Genomic DNA, 25,439 nt, shown 5'->3' with positions numbered 1-25,439 from the left:
CCCAAAGTTTCCAAAGAAATGAATTGGCTAAATGTAATTGTGATCCTTTAGGTTGGAAATTTGTTTTCTCCGTATATGTTGGAAATGGTTGAGGACTCTTTTGTGAAAGGTGATTTACCCTCTACTTTCTATGAGGCTTCTATTTCTTTAATTTTTAAAAAGGATAACGATCCTACTGATTGTGCCTCAAAAAGACCTACTTCATTATAGAATGTTGATGCTAACTAAGATCCTGCCAAAGATAATGGCCAATCGGTTAGAATATTTTTTGGTTAGATTATTTTTAAAGCTCAAAGAGGATTTATAAAGAGTCGTTGTTCCTTTTCTAATGTTCGGAGATTACTTAATATCATATTTTCGACTTCTTTTAAAACTCCAGAATGCGTCGTCTCTTTGGATGCTGAATAGGCATTTCATCGAGTCGAATGGAAATATTTATTTACTGTTTTAGAAAAATTTGGTTTTGGTGTTAATTTTAATAATTGGATTAGAATTATATAGAAAACTCATATCGCTACAGTTATTACTACTAATTATATATCATTTTTCATCTTTCACGGGGAACAAGGCATGGTTGTCCATTAAGTCCTTTGTTATTTAACTAAATATTAAAACCCCTTGTTATTGCTCTTCGTGAAGCTAAAGATATTCATGGGATTCTTGTGAGATTCACAAGATTTCTCTTTGTGCTGTCAGCTTACTGGTTTATATATCTAATCCCGAGGAATCTATCCCTGCATTGCTGAAATTATTTAATTACTTTGGAGATTTTTCAGGATATAAAATTAATTTGAATAAAAGTGAACTGTTTCCTTTAAATGAATCCGTTTATACATATGATAATACTCCTTTCAACGTTATGGTTCCTTTAGATATCTAGGGGTTATAATCACTAAAAATTAAGGATCTTTATAAAGCTAATTTCGTTCCCTTGGTAGATTCTATGAAGTATTTATTTAGCAGATGGAACCCACTTACATTTTCACTTGCTGGCTGATTCCGTATAGTCAAAACGATGATTTTACCATTTTCAAAAAATATTTATTTCAGAATATCCCTGTTTTTTTGACTAAGAAGTTTTTTGATCGAATTGATTCTATTATCTCATCTTTTATCTGGAATGACTATAGACCAAGAATTAGTAAATATCACTTACAAAAGTTGAAAAAGGATGGAGATCTTGCTTTGCCTAATTTAAGAATGTATTACTGGGCTGTTAATGTGCGATATATGTCCTTTTGGTTCCACTGGGTTGATAGGAATGTGCGGCCAAATTTGGCAGAATTTGAATTGAAAGCTGTGAAACAGTTTCATTTAACCTTGTAATTGGGAGCTGCTCTACCGATACACTTAAATATATTTGCTCATTTAAATTTATACCTTGTGATTATGTATTCTTTACAAATTTGTCTCCAGTTCCGTAATTTTTTTTAATCTTAACAAAATTAAACTTTGCAGTTTAATTCATCAAAACTATATTTAAGCCTACTTTGAGAGATCCAATCTTTTATTTTGGAAAAAATGATCGTATTAATTATGTTTTGGGTTTATTTAAACAAGATAGACTGATGTCTTTTGAACAATGAGTCGATGAATACTCTCGTTCATATTCACACTTCTCACAATACCTCCAAGTTTGACATTTCTTACAAAAAATACTTAAGTAATTTTCCTTGAATATTAGAGGCCGACCTGTCATACTATTATGAATATGAACCCTTTGATTAAGGGTTCCACTGCAAGAATTTATAATTTATTATTGCAATGGGATAAGCGACCTTTTTTGAAAAGATTAAACAAAATTGGGAAAATGAACTTAATTTGACTTTTATAACGGAGGACTGGATGCGCATCTTGAAGTTTGTTAACTCTTCCTCGATTTGTGCTCGCCAGTCATTGATTCAATTTACAATTGTACATCGTAACTCTTTGACGAATCAGCGGTTGTCTAAGATCTTTCCTAATATTGATAGTTATTGTGATAGAGGTAAAACTGAGACAGCTACACCGACACACATGTTTTGGACTTGTTCTATACTGGGACAGTTTTGGAAGTCAGTTTTTTTCTACAATTTTTAAAGCACAAAATTAATTTACAACCTAACAAATTAATTGTGCTCTTTGGAATGATACCTCAAAATATCCGCGGTATTTCTTTGTCTGGCCAACATGGTATTGCGTTTGTTACATTGATAGCCAAGTGGGCCCCCACTCTGTCACACTGCATCTCTCAAGTGACGTTATGTCTTAGTTTGGAGAAAATTAGAAGTCGAACCTTTGAACTTATGTTTGATTTTGAGAAAAGGTGGGGTTCATTTGTTCGTTACTACCATTTGAGTTAATAGGTAGATTTCCTCCACAATCTAATTGTGAATTTTGGTATATTATATATTTTTTTTTCTTGGTGGTTTGATGTTTACATTTAGAAGCTTTTTGTATGACACATGCCTCCGGAGTTCAACACCTAACGGGTTCATTTTTTTTCACCATTTTCTTGCTTTAGTAGATTTTTTTTTCTTTTCTTCTTCGTATTTTTCAAACCTTAACATTGTTTTTTTTTTTATTTTGAGACATTGTGAGTGTTACTTCGATGTACTCTTGTTATTTTGAATAATAATAATAATAAAATGAAAAGAAGAAATCTCTCTCTCCACGCCACCGATGTTGTCCATTAGGGCATTAGGTGTCGTCGTAGATTAATATGTGGTTAAGTGTCCTCCTCAAAGGCACATACGAAAGCTTCAGCCAAGGCTCGAACTAGCGACCATCAGATAACTAGACGAACGCCTTAACCACCTTGCCACACGCCAACACGCCCCCGCACTGTAAACTGTGAGGAACAGATAGACTGGGTGTGAAAGAGAATCTTGGTAGCGAAGAGAGAGACAGACTGTGGGGTAAGAGAAAACGGAGGGTAAGAGGAAAACCGGGGTTTAAAACTTTAAACGTGGTTGGGGGCACATAAGTGCAGTGTTATTGTAACACATGTTAACTGTCACTCTGTGTTATCACTCAAATAGCCTGCGACCGGAACGAACCAAAGAAAAGAACGAACGAATGTTCCCCTTTAATATAGAAGTGTTCTCCATTTCACCTGCCAGAACAAACTCCTCCCTTCAATTTTTGAAGCGAATGTGCTCCGTCAAATGTTACAAAATAAATCGACTTCAAGATAAATGCCAACATTAAAAACCACACAGATATAAATATATCCCATTTAAATAGCTGATGCCAGGCATCATGGAAAATAACATGGAAATTTCGCATCATATTTTGTTTTAAATTAAATAGATTGCAATATACCTTGAGGAGTCAAATTCAAGACACGGGAACAATGAGTATAAATAGTTTAAAGTAAGAGTTTGAGCAGTTCGTTGTCACTAATGTCCCTGACGTGATCGCCACACTAATTGCCTCAGTGGAATTGCTTTCTCCTCAATAAAAGTCTGCTAAACCGATGCCCAGTCCATCTGAGCAACTGAAACGCTCCGGACAACTGAACGCTGCTTCAGACGGAATATGGGATATCCGGCGATTTACTACATTGCGGCCATTTACTATCCCACACTTGTAGCTGTTGGTGTCCCCGGTAAGATGCCGGAGCTGGACACTTTATGTATGGTGCCGTCGTTACTCTGCTGCGGTATCCGCACTGTTACTGAGCACAAATGCTACCGTCGGTGGAAACGTGTTTCTGGAATTGAGGTTTCAGGCATCTGATTGTTTTATTTTCATTTTCCATACTTCCATCGCAGTGTTTTCTTTTTTCGTCAATGAAGTTCGTGCCGATATTGTAAATGTTTCATAATTTCACCTCGCTAGGCTTTCTGAAGTGATGCTGGTGTCTGCTTTTCTAGGTCCGAGTCTCTATCTGTGCCGATACTTCGACCTTATAACAATGTGACAGCTTATTTAAATGACGGTCCAGTTTTTTTTCGACACGTATGCCTGTTCTTCTGTAAATCAGTAAATGAGTGCGGTTGCAGCCGGAGTGCAGCGACGCGCACACACTGGATTCCCGCTTTCCACATCCAAACAGACGTTACCCTGCATAGCATCCGTAGAATGGGGGCATTGATGGAGCTGACAATATTTCTATTTTGTTTCCAAATTTCTTGCAGTTAATTTAACGGCGATTGTGATCCTTTCTCGGGGAAAATGCGGACTCTCCAAATGCAACAACCGTTACCTGGTTGGAATGGCAACAGCGGATCTGATGGTGATTATCGTTGTTGCTTTAGCGGAACAGACCAACAATATCCACATTTATTCCAGATCCCTGCTCATCACTCCTGTATGCGCTCTAACACTTGTATTTGTGGCTGTGACACGGGACGATTCTGTTTGGTTTACGGTCAGTTTTACCTTCGATCGTTTTATCGCAATATGTTGCCGAAAACTGCGGGAGCGATACTGCACCGAGAGAACAGCAACGGTGGTTATGGTGACCGTGGTTATAGTGAGCTGTGGGAGATGTGTCCCGTTTCACTTTGCCATTGAACCTTACGTCATCATTGACATCACGCCGTGGCGGTGCATCCGTCACATATGAATACGCTACTTCACCCGTGTGGAGAGGATACCAATTACTGGACAGTATTTTAACACTATTGCTACCAATCGGCTTAATCCTGGTGTTTAATGGGTTAACCATAAGACATATCGTTGTGGCAAATAGAGTCTGCAGAAAGCTTCGGTACAGCAACGACAATCAGAAAGATGCCGAGGTGGAAAACCGCAGAAAATCGACGATATAGTTGATGTCTATATCAGCTAATTTCATATTATTTTGGATTCCCTATGTAGCCCATTCCCTGAAACTATTTTTACCAGGACAGATATCTGAGTTCCCCGGTATACATCCTACAACAATTTGGGTTCATGTTACAAATTCTCAGCGTGTGCACCAATACTTGTATCTATACACTGACACAGAGGAAATTCAGGGAAGAGCTTAGGAATGGAATGAAGTATGTGTTTACATTAATTGGCCATCTGCGTAGCTAACGCCCGCGTCTAATGGTAACTGGCGGAGTTTTCAAATAAAGCCATTTTACAATGAACAGGTTTGGCAAATATGTCATTACTTCAAACAATCATATGCCTGATTATCCGGAAATTGCAGAATTGGCTGAAGATTGCTGACTTCATACAGTTCAGGTTGGTAGTGATACAAACGCTCAATGCTGCTGGCGTGATTGTCACTTTGGTTGAAGTATGTTCCGAACCATCATAGACACTCGACTGTCAAAGCGCAGGGATGGCTGCAGGACTTTCGGGGTTTTAGACGTTTTAAAAATGGACAGGGTTGGGAAACAGAGTGTAAAGGAGGTGCGATGGCAAACCAGGGATGGCATCGGAGCTGCCGAAAAGATGGACAACATGGAGCGTTCGTTTATTAATAGACTGTAAGACGAGCACAGAAACATGATCACCCCATTTGGAGTGTCTATACAGCCGCCTCTGTACAAAAAAAAACTGCAACGGGAACAGTGAGGAACCGATCGGGAAGCGGGAGTTGGACATGTGCCATATTATCAGCAGGAGGAACTGAAACATTTATAATATTCTTCGGCAACTCCCCAGGGTGCAATGTTTAGTTATGGCATAATTTCTCACTTGTGCCCTGGAAGGATTCATGTCACTATCAGAAGAAAGGCGGACAGCTCAGACCTGACCTTATATTGGAAAAAGAAACGGGTCAGGTGACAGTTCTCTCCGCCGGTCAGCATTTCGGAACGATAAGGAAGACCCTCCCGACATTTACCTTGCAGAGGGTAGGACCAGGGAGCGTGGAATGTATTTAGTTGGGGTCTGCGATGTGTGGTGCTACCTGGCAGGAACTTGGGAACGTACACTGGGAAATGATGTACTCAGGGACATGAGCAACAGATATGTGGAGATTGATTAGGGACAACCGACATGGGGTTCGATATAGGCTTGTCTCAGTCAGGCAGGGAAAGAATAATAGCGTAAAGTAACCCTGGGTTACAAGAAAACTGGAACAACTCGTCAAGAGCAGAAAAGAAAGATACTTAATGTTTTGGAAGAAAAGGTTGGGCTTTGGGGAGTCACAATGCAGGCAAGAAAGAATTTAGTAATGGACTTAGAACAGGTAGGAGGGGACTTGGGAAGTCCTTGGCGAGTTGCACTGTGAAAAACAGGAAGCTGACTGGAGAAAGTGCGGGCAGATCGGAGATAAAAGAGGAAAACTTGTGTCTGGAGTCCAAGGAGGCGGTGAAGCTCCTCACTGAATACATTGCTGAATCTGAACATAGCGTCAAAAGGTAGACATGCCAGAACATGCCAACGCTAAGAAGGAGGATGCGATAGAAACTTGGAACACATCATGATAGATGATTCCCCGGTGTCAGAATCGATATAGCCCAGGTAATTTTGAAAGGCGAGTGAAGATATTGCTGCGCTTTTGGGCAGGATATTTGTGTCTTTGTTGGCCACGGAAGTAGAACGGGAAGGTTGGAGGTGGCAGATATTACTCTTTGTGACGTAAAGTAACAGGGATACTCCTTCGAATTATGGACCAGTGAGTCTTATGTGAGTAGTGGGTAAACTATTGGAGAAGATTATTGTAGAGGGAATTTATGAGCATTTGGAGAACCGCGGTCCAGCTACGGAGAGTGAACATGGCTTTCTGAGGGGCATGTTGTCCTTTATAAGTCAGACTGAATTGTTTCAAAAAGTGAAAATAAAACAAACAGATGAACCTGGACAGTCGATGTGGGTGCATTAATTATGGTCAGGAGTTTGATCAGTTCCCCCTAGTGGACTCATTCAGAAAGTCAGGAGGCCTGGAATCCGGGGAAACCTGTCTGCGTTGATTCAGGATTGGCTTCCTAACAGAAGGCAGATGATGTCGTAGACAGAGTGAATTCTGTCCGGAAGACAGCGGGCAGCCGTGTTGCACAAGGATGATTATCCGTCATCCAGCCAACACAAACTAAAAAACACATGGCTCCCATATAGTCATTTCTGACTGTAATCTTTATATTTCTCTTTCAATTGAACTCACTGATGCCCACACCTGGTGTAATATTTTAAATCCACTATGCATTCATATTTTTTTTAAATATCGCAAAAAATGACATGCTCTTATTTGTTCTGTATTGTCAATCATACAACATTTAACAAGCCTTTTGACTCCAAGACAGAGACGCAGCAAGTAATATATCGCACACGAGTAAATATTCAACACAGTTAAAGATGACGACTCCAACGACTGCCAACTTTTCTCGCCTCCAATTTCGGACTAAGGATAGGATTCGGATTAAATGAACCATTTGTTGTACAGTATCGGGGCGAATGATCCACATTACCACCGCTGAAGCAACAGATTTGTTCACTGTACTGGGATCACTTTCACACCCACCTCCAGCCCGGAACTACTATCTTTACCGCCTTACTGAATGAGTGAAGGTATATTCCTGTATTGTGATACTCCTTTCATCATCTCACATCTGCACTTCCATCTTCTCCTGCTATAGCCATCCATTTTACTCAGTCATATTGCTTCAGTGTGTGCAAGGACAGAGTGATCGAACAGTATCAACAACTCTCTCGACTGGTCGGTGCAGTGAAACACTGAATTTCTAGCCCAGATATACAAAGTTTGTAAAATCAGACAGCCACAAGAAACAACTGCACAGAAATAGGATCGCCAGCCCGTCAGGTCCAGGAAGATTTATTTATATTATTTATACTGCCTACTCCCATCGATATGCCATTCATATCCCTCTCATCCATTAACTTATCCAATCATCTCTTAAAATATGACATCGGAATCTCAATTACCATTTGCGTTGTTCGCACTGTCTACACTCTGTCGACCCTCTGGGTGAAGAAGTTTCCCCTCATGTTTCCCTTAAACATTTCACATTTCACCCTTCACCCGTGATCTCCAGTTGTATTCTCACCCAACATCAGTGGAGAAAGCCCACATGCATTTACACTCTCTATACGCCTCATGATGTTGTATACCTCTATCAAATCTCCCCTCAGTCTTCTACCCGCTCGGGAATAATGTGCTAAAATATCTAATCGTTCCTTTTAATGCAAAACATCCAGTCCCAGCAATAGCCGTGTAATAGTTTTCTGCTTTTTTTTTCAAAATTAATTACATCTTTCTTGCAGGTAGCCGAGCAAAACCTGCAATAATATTCCAAATTAAGCCTCAACGAATTCTTAACCAACATCAACATAGCCTTTCAGTCCGCTCTAAGTCGTCCCTACAATCGAACAGATCCTTTCCCGTAGTGAATACTGAATCAAGGTATTCATTAAGTATCACTGCCTATCTCCTTCGGTTCTTTTCACACTTTTACACTGTCACACTAGGTTGGTCATGTTCTCTGACGTCCTACACTCTTGCTCTGCACATTGTTCTAGAATGCCTTGGGCTTCTCCTTAACCCTGCCCGCCAAAACCTTCTCATGACCCCTTCTGGCTCTCCTAACTTCATTCTAAAACTCTTTCCTGCTAGTTTTTCAAGATTTTTTCAAACTTTCCGATGGTTTTCTTCTCTTCTTGACTAGATTTACAACTGCCATTATACACCACTGCTCCTGTACCCTCCATAACATTCTCTGTATAATCGGAACGTTCCTGTGCTCTCCACGCAAATATCCCCTGAACGTTTGCCAAATTTCTTCCGTACGTTTCCCTGAGAATATCTGCTCCTATTTTATGTTTCCATATTCCTGCCTGATAGCCTCATACTTCCCTTTACTATAATTAAACGCGTTCCTAACTTGTGTGTTCTTCTCCTTTTCCAATAAGGAGATAGAATTTTGATCACTATCTCTAAACTGCTCCCCCACTGAGAGATCTGACAGTGCACTTGACCAGGTTTATTTTCCAATACCTGATCAAGTACAGCCTCCGCTCCTGTAGGCTTATCTACATATTATGTCAAGAAACCTTCCTGAACACACTTAACAAACTCCACCCCATCTAAAACCTTTGCTCCAGGGAGCTGCCAATCAATATTGCAAAATTAAAATCTCCCACCAAGACAACAAATTCCAGAATTTGTTTTCCTATCTGCTCCTCGATGTCCCTGTTACTATTGGGTGGTTTTTCAAAAGTCACCCAGTAGAGTTATTGACCCCTTCCTGTTCCTGACCTCCACCCACAGAAACTCCGTAGGCAATACTTCCATGACTTCCTCCTTTACTGCAGCCGCTGCACTACCTCTGATCAGCAGTGACAAACCCTAACCTCTTCTGCCTCCCTCACAGTCCTTTCTGAACCATCTAAAGCCTGTTACTCGACGTAGCTATTCCTGCCCCTGAGCCATCCAAGTTTCTGTAATGGCCACAACGTCATAGCTACGAGTACTGGTCCACGCTCTAAGCTCATAAAATTGGCTGCATTAAAATAGACACATCTCAAACCATCGGGCTGAGCGCGTTCCTTCTCTATCACCTGCCTATCCTCTCTCTCGTAATGTCTACAAGCTTTCTCTATTTGTGAGCCAACCGCCTCTTCCACCGTCTCTTCAGTTCGGTTCCCACCCCCAGCAATTCTAGTTTAAACTCTCCCGAACAGCCTTAGCAAACAAGTGGCATGCCTTTACAAGGCAGTCCACCTGACGTCAGTGGTCGCATACGAAGTACCTGCGAAGTGCTCCAACTGCTCATAGGACCACCCACCACCTGCTTCCATGATCGTGGGGTGACACCCCCCACCGCAATCTTTTCCAGTGGTGGACTGCAGTGAAGCGAAGTGAAGGCGCGCCTCTCGCCGTCTTTGCTGGAGACGTATCTCCACGTCGCCACCTGTGAGCACAGTAGCAACAGTTGACCTGCATTCGGACAGACTGATTGCTATATCGATAAATACTGTATCTTCATATTTCTGGGCTGACTTTCATTTTAATTTCTTGGTGTGTACTTCTTTCCAGAATAGCACAAGCTCGCTTTGAGTGATGAATTCTGTTTTTGTTTTTTGAACATACACCATTCGAAGGTTTACTGTGAGCGGGACAGAGGTGGTGGGATTCCCTCAACACCCTGTCTGAGTATGTGCAATTCTATCCCAGTGTTCCTCCCTCCTGTCTCCATGGTGCGCTCACGTGCTCTGTCTCCGCTGTTCTCCCCACTCTTCACCCTCTCAGTACACTGTCCTCTCTCATTCTCCTATTTTCTCTTACCCTCGTCTCCTTACCCATTTCCCCTCTCACCTTAATACTCGCCCTCCTTCTACCTCACATCGCCCTCTAACTCTCCTCAGACCCACTACCTCTCACTCTCACATCCTTCCCTTTCTGTCTACAACCTCACCCCCTCTCTTCACTAATCCACACGTGTTCATTGCAGGATGCAACCCATTCCTTTCAATGAGTAATGGTGACTGAGACACAGTTGTCTACAAGATAAATAGCCTTCGTGCTGTGTTTGGATATCAGAACTTGGGTGGCATTCAGAGGAAGATGTAGCACAGTGGAAAGGGGGAGAGAAAAAGACAGAGAAGGAGAAAGACAGAGGGAGAGAGGGAAATAGGAGAAAGGGAGAGGAAAAGGAAGAGAGCGAGTGAGGGAGGGAAAGAGCGGGAAATCGGAGGAAGAGAGAAAAAGTATGTGGGGAGAAAGTTGGAAGAGAGGGACAGGGAGAGTAGGAGAACGGGACAGATACGGGATCGAGAGACGAGCGAAGAATAAAGGGCTGAGGGAGAGAGAATGAGAGAGTAAAGAGTTGAGGGAGACAAAATGAAAGGAGAGAGGCAATGGGCTGGAGACTAGGGAGAGAGAGCCTGGGGAGAAGGAATGTTCACAAAATGCATGTTAATGTTCACATTAACAAAGTGGCCGCCTTCGCTCTTTCAAGCACATGGCAAGAGGACATGCATTTGATTTGTCTACTTCCACTGTTCTTGCTCTAATCCCGTTTGACGGTTACTTCTATATTTCAAACCGATCTCCAGTAATAGTTACAGTAATTATTTAAGTAATTCATAATGTTCCTTTCAGGTCTTTGCAACAGGAGACTATCTACATACTGAATTAAACACGGGGGAGCTGAAAAAACTTTCAGCCTGTTTGCCAACAGCTGATAACAAATTGTCGGCGAATTCTGAAAACCTTGCCGCAAAACAGTCGAAGTATACTGCTGTCCTTGCCAAGTGAAAGCTTATTGAAATTGACCCTCTCCTTTCAATGGAATAGACCAAACTCCATTACTTATATTGAGTACTGTAAGCCAAGTTACTACGGTGTTCTGCTCAATCATATCCTCGGATTCGTGGAGGAGGGACGGATTACTTGCTTATAAGTAACCCCAGACTGGAGTTGCTCAGGCATCATCTCTGGAAAGCACCCCGATATTTTCAAGGCTTTTCGGTTTTATTTTATAGGTCTGGCCATTCCGACACACAGGACACAGTGAAATCATTAAATTAAAAACACCAGAAATATGCTGACTTAAGAAACTGAAAAGTCATAGCACATAAACTGTATATATTGCGGCATTTGTAATATCTACCGCTGCTTTCATCCCAAGTTATTTAACAATACATATGAACAATGAATACATCTGAACACAGCTATACGCATGTAAGTCTCCGGAAAGCCACAATAATAAACACGACCAGAATAGTCCGAAAGTTCCGAGCAATTGAGTAATCACTGTTCTTGTCTCTGTCCATACCTCAAGTTTTACTAGTTTTCGCTGAGGAAGTAAAATCATAAACATGCGATTGTACTGAAATGAATGTAGAGGAGATTAAACATGCAGTTTGCTCGGACGCAAATTTATTAGTGACCAGGAACTGAGATAACATTCTTTCCTTGAAGGAGAGTAGGCATCAGGGGTTTCCATAGAAATTGCACAATTATGATCAGAATGTACGAGTTCTGTAGAATTAAATGTTTAACATGTTCATCTAATATGACGGATAAATGCAAGATTTACTGCTGTGTTGACTGTTAACATTTCTTGTCGTTTTTAACCCCATGCAAAATGTAAAGTAATGTATGAGTAACGCTTTATTTTTGCGGAACGGTCGTTGTGCCTGACAGGTTTTCGTTTGTGTTTGCGCCGGCATGGAAGTTGGTGATGTGCCTATTCAGTTTGGTCGTTTCGCTCTTTATCGAGGGGCTGAGATTTGGAGATTGACGATCATGCTACCTGTTTCCTTCACTTTCTTGGTCTCCTGGCTACCTGGGGAATTGAAGAATTTCAGAGTTGTGTCCTTTGATAATAAAATGAACATTGGGACCTTTGAGACGCATTTCCACTGATATGGTATTGGATGTCCTCAGATCCCGGCATGCTCTATCATGATCGGAAGGGGCGTGGCGGTGACCAGGCGGGAAGATGGGGGATAACATTAAACTAATATGCAAGATCATTTCAATAATTGTTGGGCGGGTGAAATCGCGGCCAGCGGGTGTCGAAGGGATTGTTCCCGCGTTTCATCTCTCCATGGCTCGAAACAAGTTTCATTTTCCCCGCTGTGACTTTGTTTCATAATCAGCATATATGTAGTGTCACGATGGAAAGCACCCCGAGCGCCTCTGAGAAGAGGTCAGACATTCTGTTTATTAATTAATTGAATAATTGGCGTGAGCGGATATTTCGCTGCGCTGATGAACTGCTCTCTGAACTTGGATTGAGTTACCCCGTAAATAAACGTGTTTGTGCAGCAACTTAATATCGCCAGCATATATCCCAAGTGCCGAAATATGTACTCCGAATCGTTGTAACTATTTGGGTCAACTCCGGCAATGATATAATATAGGAATTCGGCAACATTCACTGACCACAGGATTATACAACTTCCGGAGATGTTGAGAAGTAAGATCACAGACCTCGTCCTCCTCTCCATCTCCGAGTCTCTGCGGTTCTCCGTCAAGCCCTGACCCCTCAGCCCCTTGCGGACGCGACTAATCACTAAAATGTGTCTGACTGTCAAAGTGTTGAACAACAAGATCAACAAAAAAGGGAGTAATGGCGTTCGAACGGTAGAAAGCCATCGATACACCACCCACCCGGGATCCGTATAGTAGCCCGGCTCTCGAATACAGTCCCAGGGTATATTATCAATCACGTTCACAGAACGAAATGTAAAGAAGAAGGGCACATTTTTAAAGCACAGCAGAGACCCAGCTGTTGTCAGAACTACAGCCGCAGTTTTCCCGGTGCAATACGTTGCTTTCCGCTTCTGGCAGCAGATGGCGACAAACCGATCAAACGTAAAAGTTACAGTGAACCAGAGAGAACAGTCTGTTGCTGCCATTCCCAGGGCGGCGATCGCGCTGCATACGGGGGTGATGTCCAGGAAAGTCCCGGGGAAGTAATAATAACTGACCCGCCATAATATGACACGAAAGGTGATGGTTAGTAGATCCGCCGTTGCCATGGCCACCAGGTAGCGAGTGATGCAGGTGGAGAGGCCGCACTTTCCCCGGGACAGGATCACAATCGCCACTAAATTCACTGGGGAAACAGCAGAAAGAATGAGTGAATTACCGTCTCGCCGTTCCGTCTGTCTCAGCACAGAAAGAAGCTGGAAATTGAGAAGAATAAAACTTTCCAGACAAATCATTTCTGGAGATTTAGAAGATGTAAAACGTCACGGTGCTCGGTACAGGAAGGGGAGCAGTGGTTGGGAAGGAGGCATTGTCAACTGATTACCGAGGGAAACTTGGAGAAATCGATATAAGTCTGCAAACCTCAGGTTTTCGACTCGACTGGAAAGCCTGGTCACCTCGGCAACTTTCTCAGCAATGGCGTTTGCCGCTCTTACGACACCTATATTCTGTTGCTCCCCGCGTATAGCGAAGACTGGCTCCCCCCGCGCCCCGCAAATCTCACAAGAAATTTATTTCGCGCTTCCGTGTGTCTTCCTCTCCTTCTTGACTCTCATTTGTCACCCGCCCACAGGGGCCGCGCCGAGCTCGCTTCTTTCAAATTCTATGGCTCCTCTTGATTGGGGAGGGTTCACACTATGTCGAGGAATCGGATCAGAAATTCCCAAGTTTGGCTCGTAAAATTTCAGGTATTTTTCACGGTAGTGATTAAGAATACTATTTTTCAAGGAAAAACTCAATGGGTACCTCAGAACATCTCCTATTTTAGGTGCTGCTCCAAATTACTTCAGTATTATTCTAGATGCTTCGATACTTATTATTCCAGAGCGGAGTATCGCTTGTACTTTACCCCGTCTGACGTCTAACTGACACTGCTCACTTCACCGATATTAGCGCGTGGAAACAAACACTGGTGCAAGGACGCCCACCCAGCTTTCCTTTGAATTTTCGAATCTCCCTATGGATCGAGCTAACACACAAGTGAACACTACCAGTAGTCCTTGAATCTCAAGAGTGATTCGCTTCCCTCGTTCGTTTCAAAGTTAGAGTAATTTCTTAAAAAACGAGTACAATGCCTTTAAATTTCAATCTAAATCATGTCGCGCGATTGGTACAGAATCCCCTTAAGGGCGTCGAGCACGCTGCATTATCAGAGTTTATCAACTCGGAGTTTATGCTTTATATTGATAAATCACGACTGTCAGCCATTCGTGAACAAAATGAATCCATCTCTCCGATCTTCCACTCTACATCTGTTTCACCTGCCGGTTGAATTTCAGCCGAGGCTGCGGGTTAAACTGCAAGGGAACTTCCGAAAGTACACAGAGTTTTGTCACAATGTCTGCACCGCACTCACTGATACACCGGCATCACAACGGTGTCGGTAACTCACCGAGTTCAAAGACCGCGCACACGGAACTGTAAATGTCAATTCGCCCATGATCTTACCAGGAGCACCAATGACGGAAATGATCAAAAAATACAACTTTCTCACACGGAAAAATGTCTCAAGCATGTTGTTGAGATTCAGCCTGTCTTCCAGCTGCCCGCGATTTCGCTGAAGAAACTCTGAGCTGATGAATCTCCACGGTCATTCATTTATATTCTCTCCAGCACACTGAATATTCAATACTACACAAGGCTGACGTGTCTTCGAACAGCTGGGTAAAAATAAAAATCATGTCATTCAAATCCCAATTGTGATGAGGTATGGATAATTTGACAACAAATTGCAAAACCTCAAAGACAAAGAAATGACGATCGGAGAAGTCAGTGAATGTTGTTGTGAGACACTCTGAGGCTCGACTCTCGGTTTGATGATTGTTATTGTTGATCTTGTCCATCCCAAGACTCCATAGACATTGTTATCATAGACCAATGCTGCACTGTCATTGGGCTGCCCTGTTTCACTCTCAAAATTGTCTCAGTTATAGATCATGCAACAGGAATATAAAAAAGAATATGTTGCTTGTACGTTCCCGTTATGTTGTGAGGAGCCTTAATCCAATATCGCATCCAGTCATACGAAGATACTGAACGAATGAAAACGGTTAATCAAATTAATTGGAACACACACGAAGGAGGAACTCAGCAGGTCGGGCGCATCTGTGGAATTGAATGAACAGTCGATGTTTCTGGCAGAGACCATTCTTCACATGTATTAATTCTTCGTCGAGTACCCCAGCTCCAAATACAAAAAACAGAATTTCCCAGAGGCCAAGCATTTCAATTGCTGTCTCCATTTCCGGTCCGACAGGTCGGTCCATGGCCTGCTTTACTTCCACGACGAGGCCACACTCGGGCTGGAGGACTAACAACTTATACACTGTCTAGGCAATCTGCAAACTTATGGAAATCTCTTCCTTTCGGTATATCTCGGTGCCCCTTCCCTTTTCTCACTTCCCCGCTCTAGCCTCTTAATATTCTCCTCACTTTCCTCTGACCTCCCTCATCCTTCCCGTGTTCCCATGATGCACTTTCTTCTTCAGTCAGCTTCCTATTTCTTCAGCTCTTCTCCTTCTCCACATAACTTGCAGCTACTGATCTCGCCCACCTTCCCCAAACACCTATCATCACCTATCAGCTTCCAGCTTGTCCTCCTCCCGTTCTCCACCTCTCCCAACATTATTATTTTGTCCATTTCCCTCTCCCCTCTCTGGTACTCATCAAGAAACGTGTCCCATACAGTCGTTTCCATTGATGCTGTCTGAGCTGCAGAGTTCCTCCCGCGTTTTGTATGCGCATCACATTGAAGCAGTCCCTCGGATGGTAAACCAGATCCCAACAAGTTTCGTACTGGTACGAAGCAGCGACATTCATTCAGAGTACTGATACCCCTCGAACTACTGAAAATGCTGACAGCGACAAAGCATCCGCATTCTTAAATGTATACCAGCATCAACATTGATGTTGGGGAAGTCCAGAACGAGTGGTCACAGTTTAAGGATAAAGGGGAAGCCTTTTAGTACCGATATGAGGAATATCCTCTTCACACAGAGATTGGTAAATCTGTGGAATTCTCTGCCACAGGAAACAGTTGTGGCCGGTTCATTGGCTATAGTTAAGAGGAAGTTATATATGGCCCTTGTGGCTAAAGGGATCAGGGGGTATGAGAGAAAGCAGGTACAGTGTTCTGAGTTGGATGATCAGCAATGATCATACTGAACGGCGGTGCAGGCTCGAAGGGCCGAATGGCTTACTCCAGCACCAGTTTTCTGTGTTTCTATGTTTACCACAATGACAATTGGTTTCCAGATGCACTAAAGTGGTGAGGATGTTGACGGCGAGTAGTTAGTCAGATTTACATATTTGACAACCTGAATTGTACTTTCACCCCTTAGAAGTTTTCATGTCTGTTGTGTATGTTTTACAAACGTTGAGTCACATCGGATTTAATCTGGATTTCTTTTGACTCTGATTGCATGATAATTGACCCCCTTTAATATACAGACCAAATCACTACTGGTGCAGCAAATTTTTAGATGTCACATAATCTTTTCAAAGGGGAACACAGTGTGCAGACAAGATGTACTGCAAATACACAAACAAATTGATTGTGCTACAAATACACATATGTCTGGAAGGTCCAACTCATGGTGCGTCAGGATGCTGGCGAAAGCTAAACCATGAACACAAAGGAACAGTCACGCTACTCCGCCAAACGGTACTGTAAAACACAAGTACAGAGATGCGTACAGAAAATTTCCAACTCACTGAATTTCCCCTTGGAGTACAGTAATCAACAAGAAATGGAAAGAAAATGATACGCTGTACATATACAGTACTATGTTACATTAACCGAAAGCGGGGGAAGTGTAATGTTGATCAATTTATTGACTCCCGCTACTTGTGGACTGATAGTACCTATGCGCATTGATCTGTTGTGTGGAAATTTGCACATGCGCATCTTTCTCTCTCTCTCTCTCTCTCTCTCTCTCTCTCTCTCTCTCTCTCTCTCTCTCTCTCTCTCTCTCTCTCTCTCTCTCTCTCTCTCCCTCTTTCTTTCTCTCTGCAATTGAATGCACCGGTTAAAGCTGTCACCCGCGTGTGTGTTTTTATTTTATTTTATTGACATGTAATTGCACAGACACAAAATTCCCGTACCTTACCACCCAAGAGTTTGGAGCTGCACTCTCACATTTTTACTTCATTTGGCAGGGATATCCTGGAACTCCTAACCGAAGCCAAGTGTATAATGGGTGTGCAATTTCAGGCATTTCTACATTGGTATGCTAGTCTGTCCTTCCGGGGACAGTTTAGCGTCTGGATTAGTTTCCGTGTCCATTTCCTCATCCACATGATGACTCGGTAAAGAGAGAGGTTGAACATCAAAATGGAAACCGAAAGACAGTAAGCGTGTCACAAGAGCCTCCTGCACACATCGCGTTACCTTTTGTGGTCTCAGAGCCGTAGGGTGGTTCAGGCCGCAGTAGAAACTATATAAAATCTTCCGGTCGGTTGATTGCTACTTATCCCAGTCCGCTGCGTTGTACTGTCTCTATGACACAATAAATTTTCCTGATCTGGAACGTTGCTGCTTCCAGGGAGCTTGCCTTTATTAATTGAGCAAATGATTTAACTTGTTGGGATATTATGGCGCAATTTTACAAAACGCCACTTAGGCTGAAACTACTTCATCCAATTATTTTCGCTGCATTAAAAAAAAGAATGCAGAAGGTGTAGAAGAGGTTTATCAGTATGCATAAGGGGCGAATACTGGCGGGAGATTTGATAGAGGTTTACAAGTCTGAAGAAAGTCTAAGCAGAATAGCGAGATATTATAATATCTACCATGTCCGATAGTAATCATATATAAAGGTTTCAGGCCAAAGTGAGTGTGTTTCCGTTTAGAGAGTGTTACGTACTCGTGACACATGACAGTGGAGCCCTTGTCACGTGACTGGGGGTTAAAGCTGTACTGGAATTGAGGTGATGGTCTTGTGATGGTGGTGACGTCATTTTCCCGCCAGTAGAGATCACGTGACGGTTTTTTTTTACAGGTTATAAAAGGTAGACCCCACCCTGTGAGGAGGGGCAGTTCGTGGCTGGATTTGACAGGTTGACTTCATGCCACTGCGTGTTTTAAGTGATGACGCAGTTTAGCTGAAGGATGAAGTTTTTATTTAATGCCTAAAGTTTAAGAGGTCATTGCCAGCAGGTTCTTTATGATTCTGTTAGTTCGAAATTAGTGGAGAGTGAAGATTGGAAGTTCGGAAGTTAAAGATCGAGGAGAATCGCTTTCTACGGCGAAACGGGGGCGACCTTTGTTTGATCCTTATTTGGAAGGATTTCGTTGACTATCTTCGTGTTAATCCCTAGGTTTAACTAGAAAGGATTGAAGGTAGTGGAGATGGAAAGGTCAGTGCCTTTAAGCCGTTCTGTTTCGTAAATTCTTCGTGGGTAGTTCGACGTCGGGGATCGAAGCAAGCGACGTGAAAGAGAACCTAAATCGTCCTGTAAAGTCTCTCCTTTTAAATGGACTGTGAGCATATCGAACTTTTGGCAATACCACTTTTAAGAACTGTTTTTGGAATATCACGTTAAGAACTGTTTGGGCTGCCGCTCAGCAGCTGTTTCCGGTTACGTTAGTGTTTGTTTACATTTCGGGGGTTTGTTTTCTGTGTTTAATAAACGTGTTGTTTGTTATAAGACACCCTTGCCGAACTCATATATTTATTGTTGCCTGAATACGTAACATTAAATATGGGGGCTCGTCCGGGATTGAATCATTTGAGTTTAAATGCTTGCTAACTTTTAAATCGGTGTTTTGGAAACGGGGTTACTCGGTTCTTGTGTTTGGCTTGTTGTGGTATTCGGCAGCAATGAATATTGATAAGTTTCTGGCTTCGCCAGCTGCGGAGGTGTTGGCGTAGGCGAAAAAGACTGAGGTGTTTGAGATAGCTAGTAGATTGCAACTTAAAGGTATTTTGCAGACTACATCTAAGGCTGCAATACAGAGAAAAATCGCGTCACACTATGTGGTCTCGGGTGTTATTGATGAATCGATTTTAGAATCGTTTCCAATAAGTAATCTGGAGATGCAGTTGCAAATCGAACAAATGAAATTGGAGAGGTGTAAATTGGAGGCGGAACAAAAGCAGAGAGAATTTACATATGCAATGGAGGAATTAAGGTCTGGAAATCAGCTGGTTCTAAAGAAACGTTTGTTGCTAGTCAAGAAATTAAATTGGTCCCTCCATTTAGTGAAACAGACGTGGAAAGGTATTTTCAACATTTTGAAAATATTGCTCGGATGTCAGAGTGGCCGAAAGATAAATGGTCAGTGTTGTTACAGAGTGTAATTAAAGGCAAATCACGACAAGTTTATACAGCTTTAACAGCTGCGCAAGCACTTGATTATGATATTGTAAAGAGGCATATCTTAAACGCATATGAGTTAGTCCCAGAAGCATATAGGGAAAGATTCAGAAGTTTGAAAAAGCCTGTGGAAAAAACTTATGTGGAATTTGCCTATGATAAAGCTATGTGTTTTGAGAGATGGGTTTCTTCTAAAAATGTAAATGGGGACTATGATACATTGAGAGAGCTGATTTTAATGGAGGAATTTAAAAGAAGCATTCCTGTTGAAGTAAGGACCTACTTAAATGAGAAGGATACTGATAAATTGCAGGACTGTGCTAGATTAGCTGATGAGTATGTTTTGATCCATAAGAACAGATTTCCTCAGGGCAGAATTTTTAAGAGGAAAAATAACACGGAAACTCCAGGTAAATTTGAAATTAAATCGGACGTTAATGAGAAAGTTGATGAGAAAGGAAAGCCTGTGAAGGAAAGACAGTTTGGTCTTACTTGTAACTATTGTAAGAAGCCTGGCCATGTAATAGCTAACTGTTTCAAATTGAAAAAGAAAGAGAAGGAAGCAATTCCAGATGCTTGTGTGCAACATACTGAAGCACCTGTAAAGTTACAGGGTTTGATAAACATAAATGAGGCTTTGTTAGAGTCTGACCAAGTTAGAAAGGGATATGATCATTTTGTAACTGAAGGGTTTGTATCCTTGAAGGAAGGATCTACTCTGGTGCCAATAAAAATCCTTAGGGATTCTGGTGCTTCTCAATCATTGATGTTAGACAGTGTGTTGAAGTTTAATGAAGAGTTCGATACTGGTGAGGTAAATTACATAAGGGGTGTTGGAAGTGATTTTATGCCTGTACATTTACAAAAAGTAAATTTAAAGTCGGGGTTAGTTACAGGATTTGTTAAAGTAGGATTACAGCATAGCTTACCTGTGAAGGGTATTTCTTTATTGTTAGGTAATGACTTGGCAGGTGGACAAGTTTTTCCTGAAGAGCATTTGACAATGGAGTCAGAGGAACCAGAGTTGAATTCTAACACATATTCTTCCTGTGTTGTGACTAGAGCTATGGCTAAAAAGATTGATGCGCAGAATGAGGTTGTTATTCAGGACTGTTCGACTCAGGATTCGAGTTTTGAGGATGTGTCAGAGACTTTCTTATCTTCGTTGTTTGAACAAGATTCTGGGAGTAAGTCTGACTATAAAGATTTATCTTTGTCTCGGAAGGAAATGATAGCAGAGCAGAATAGAGACTCTGAGATTATAAAATTAAGAGAGCAGGTTTTACTAGATAGTGAAATTGATAAGGTGCCAGTAGGATATTACTTGGAAAAAGGAGTGTTGATGAGGAAGTGGAGATCGCCTACAATACCTGCAAGTGAGGATTGGAATGTTGTTTACCAGGTAGTTGTTCCAAAAGCTTATCGAAATGAGATTTTGACTTTAGCTCATAGTGTGCCTTTAGGTGGACATAAAGGGGTAACGAAAACTGTGGACAAGATTTTAAAACATTTTCACTTGCCTGAGCTAAGAAAAGATGTGGCGATATTTTGTAAAACGTGCCATACTTGTCAAATTGTGGGTAAACCAAATCAGGTTACACCAGTAGCTCCATTACAACCTATCCCAGCATTTGGTGAACCATTTTCTAAAGTTATTGTAGATTGTGTTGGTCCATTACCAAAGACAAAAACTGGTTATCAGTATTTGTTGACTATCATGTGTACTTCTTCTAGGTTTCCAGAGGCAGTATCACTTAGGAATATAAAAGCTAAGACTGTGACAAAGGCCCTTATAAATCTTTTTTACTTATTTTGGATTACCTAAGGAGATACAAACTGATCAAGGCAGTAATTTTATGTCTGGATTGTTTCAACAGATAGTTTATAAATTGGGAGCTAAGCAAATCACTTCGTCTGCATACCATCCAGAATCGCAGGGTGCCTTGGAGAGGTTTCATTCTACCCTCAAGAATATGATTAGGACATTTTGTGTGGAAAATGAAAGTGACTGGAATGAGGGTATAAACTTACTTTTATTTGCAGTAAGGGAATCGGTCCAGGAATCTTTAGGTTTTAGTCCATTTGAACTTGTGTTTGGGCATAGAGTTAGAGGACCTTTAGCTTTGTTGAAAGAACAGTGGATTAATAAGGAAGTACACACTAATTTGTTGGACTATATGTTGAAATTTAAGGACAGGTTACATAAAGCTTGTAGCTTAGCTAAGGAAACTTTAAAGTTGGCTCAGGAGAAAATGAAGACTTGGTATGATAAAGACCCTAGGATGAGGATGCTTAAGCCTGGAGATAAGCTGTTGGTTCTTTTCCCAGTGCAGACAAATCCTTTACAAGCTAGATTTCATGGTCCTTATGAAATTGTGTCTAAAATCAATGATGTGGATTACGTGGTAAAAACTCCAGATCGTAGAAGGTCAACACAACTTTGCCATATAAATATGTTGAAACCATATTTTGAGAAACAATCTGATACTGTGACTGTTGTGGTTAGTGAGAATGAGTTTGATTTAACTAGGAACATGATAGATGATTCATCTGACTTTCATTCTAAATCCAACATTGTTTCTGTTAGGTTACCAAATTCAACCATTCTGGAAAATATTGATGAAAAATTAGCACACTTACAGTTAGATCAGAGACAACAGATGAGGGAGTTGATTTTTAAATATAGGGAGTTGTTTCCAGATGTTCCGAGAAGGACTACTATAGCTTCACATGATGTAGATGTTGGGGATGCCAAACCTATTAAACAACATCCATATAGGATGAACATGGAAAAATGTGAACTTGCTGAGAAAGAAATTGAATATATGTTAGAGAATAATATCATTAGACATTCTAACTCGAATTGGAGTTCGCCATGTGTTATGGTGCCAAAGCCAGATGGTAGTATTAGGTTTTGTACGGATTATAGGAAGGTGAATGCTGTAACGAAAACAGATGCAGATCCAATTCCTAGAGTAGATGATTGTGTGGATAAAGTTGGAAAGGCAAAGTTCCTTACAAAGATTGATTTATTGAAAGGGTATTGGTGTGTTCCATTAACGGACAGAGGTAGAGAGATTTCTGCATTTGTAACTCCATCTAGGTTATATGAGTATAATGTTCTTCCATTTGGGATGAAGAATGCCCCAGGTACTTTCCAGAGAATGATTAACTTTGTGATTCAGGGATTGAAAGATACTGATGCTTATATTGATGATTTAGTGACAGGAAATGATACTTGGGAAGCACACATTATTGCAATGGAGAAAGTGTTTGAAAGGCTTTCAAAAGCTAACTTAACTATTAATTTAGCTAAGAGTGAATTTGGACAAGCCACTGTGACTTACCTTGGTTATATTGTGGGTCAAGGTAAGGTAGCTCCTGTTCAGGCAAAAGTTCAGGCAATTTTAGAGATTCGCACTCCAACGGGGAAAAAGACTCTCAGAAGGTTTTTGGGAATGGTAGGATATTATCGGAAATTTTGTAAGAATTTTGCTAATGTTGCCCTTCCATTAACTAACCTTCTGCAGAAGAATGAGAAGTTTGAATGGACGGTGCCTTGTCAAGAAGCATTTGAAAAATTGAAAACAATGATATGTCAACAACCTGTGCTTAAGGCACCTGACTTTGAAAAACCTTTTCTCTTCCGCTTCTGTCCCTCTCTCGCTCTCACTTTCTCTCTGTTTAAGCCAAATACTGTGTACGTTCTATGTTCTATGTACTCATGCCAGCCTGCTTTTCAATCACAATATTCAAAAGTCAACTTTTGAAACATATAGCGCTTTTCTTTAAATGAGCTTAATGATAGAATCTGCACGTTTTGTTCTAACCTTATCTTCGAATTTTACTCTCAGTTTTTTGCGAAATCTACTGAATATTTTATAAATAAATTGTGAACATATCAAACTTCATACATCGATATTATTTGACAACACCTCCCCACACCTGCTACTCAGGTACTATGCAAAAAGAGTTAACTGCATGTGTCATTTCATTAAATGCCGATATCGTCATTTCCAAGGAGGGTTTCAGCGTCACAAGGGAGTTTCCCGCTCCTATTAATAAGCATCTGAATCACTGAGCTCTCACTGAACAGCCGCTCCGGCACTCACAGTGATTCAGCGATCCACACAGCGGGACAGAGAGAGCACGCTGCAGAAGGAAGGTTTGCTGGTTCCGGAATGGATCAGAGTCCGGGAACAGCAGCGTGGAGAGTGACAGTAATTCCGAAGAATGTCTTCTGGGCTGCTCAGTTTATCATTGCTAATTATGAATGGATGACCCTAGACCTTCGAATTACGTATGCATTAAAAATCATTCAAATGATTTACTTCCCCGTCCTCGCCATCATTGCTCTTCCCGGTAAGTCTGTCTCCAAAGCTCAACAATGCAACACTATTAAACTGTTTTCTAATGTTTATCGCCCATTTGAAATCATTGCTGCTGTCGCACACTGCGGATAAGACTTTTTGATAGATTCAAATTCTGTAACAATGCTGTTCCCTGTGACTCCCAGCACTGCGCAGGACGGTGATGTAACCGGTAAAATCTGTCCAAACGTTGCACACATAATGTCATGACCTTTGATATTTTGCCTCTGAAATGTTGCTTCTTTCCTGTCGCTTCTTCTCCCTCGAGAACATCAGCTGCCGAATCAAGTTGCTTCCAGACCTTGTGTTTACAATGCAAATTAATTTTCCAAATCCAAATATTTGGAAATATAATCCAAATCCGCAATATTCTCGCAGCCAACTGCCAGCCACAAATCTACACACTAGCCACAAATCGGACAAATTCTTTACAGAGAACGCTTCCTGATGTGTGTCACTTGAATATTATTTTTCTCCTCCTCGCAGTGAACCTGGTGACGATTTTAATCCTGTCCAGAGGAACGTGCGGTCTCTCCAGAGTTGTCACTCGCTACCTGGTTGCCATGGCAGCGGCGGATCTTTTGGTCCTTGTCCTGGACCTGATATTGAGCAAGATTCCGAATACTTACGCGCCAATGGAACTTATCCTCTGGCCTATAGATGCACCACTGTGTAAAATCCACGCCGTCCTGCTTTACGCCGTCACCGATTGTTCGGTCTGGTTCACCGTCACTTTCACCTTTGACCGGTTTGTGGCCATTTGTTGCCAGGAGCTGAAAACAAAATATTGCACCGGGAAAACTGCGGCTGTGATTCTGGGGACAGTGACTCTGATCAGCTGTTTAAAGAACATTTACTGGTATTTTCGGCTGTCAGGGCATTATACATGGATAATTGCTCCTTTTATTTGTATGGAAACCGTGAATTATTTGTCTTTTTCTGTATCAATGCCAATAGACTTATTTTATTACCTTCTCACCCCTGTAATCCCATTCCTGCTGGTTCTCCTGACGAATGCATTAACCGTCCGACATGTTTTAGTCACCAGCAGAGGGCGCAGGAGACTCCGGTGTGCTGACAAGGGACAGGGTGCCGGGGACCCGGAGATGGAGAGCCGCAGGAAATCCCTCGTTTTACTGATGATCATCTCTGGTAATTTCGTCCTGCTGTGGGGACCGTTCACTGTGTATTCTTTGTGGAACCGACTGTCTGGTGTCTCTGCGGCAAATCTTCCTCCTGATTCTCTGCGAGAAATGGGATCGATGCTGCAGCTTCTGAGCTGCTGCACAAACACGGCTCTTTACGCCGTCACCCAGATCAAGTTCAGGGAGCAACTGAAGGACACGATAAAACATCCCCTGGCTGTCATTGCTGGTAGGATGTCATGAAGTAATGATGTTTCCCTGCCTGGCTCAACTAATTCACCA

The 25,439-nt window shown here is 41.8% G+C and overlaps 2 protein-coding genes across 2 annotated transcripts in view; one reads left to right on the top strand and one right to left on the bottom strand.

Moving 5' to 3' along the window:
* Window positions 1-2,642: 2,642 nt before the first annotated feature.
* Window positions 2,643-25,439, bottom strand: part of LOC132389612 (gastrula zinc finger protein XlCGF8.2DB-like) — a 59,940-nt gene continuing 37,143 nt past the window's right edge. The window contains exon 3 of the transcript XR_009510620.1: window positions 2,643-2,830. The gene's annotated coding sequence lies outside the window, so the exon portion shown is untranslated. The remainder of the gene's footprint in view (window positions 2,831-25,439) is intronic.
* On the top strand, window positions 23,773-25,090 carry LOC132389600 (probable G-protein coupled receptor 139). Its single transcript, XM_059962083.1, has 3 exons — window positions 23,773-24,004; window positions 24,499-24,995; window positions 25,061-25,090. Exons 1-3 carry the CDS (start codon window positions 23,824-23,826, stop codon window positions 25,088-25,090), a joined length of 708 nt encoding a protein of 235 aa, XP_059818066.1. The 5' UTR covers window positions 23,773-23,823.

Source organism: Hypanus sabinus, unplaced genomic scaffold (genome assembly GCF_030144855.1).
Source record: "Hypanus sabinus isolate sHypSab1 unplaced genomic scaffold, sHypSab1.hap1 scaffold_61, whole genome shotgun sequence".
NCBI classification, from domain to species: Eukaryota; Metazoa; Chordata; class Chondrichthyes; order Myliobatiformes; family Dasyatidae; genus Hypanus; species Hypanus sabinus.
Note: the sequence above shows the minus strand (reverse complement) of the source record. Positions and strands in the feature narration are given on the sequence as shown.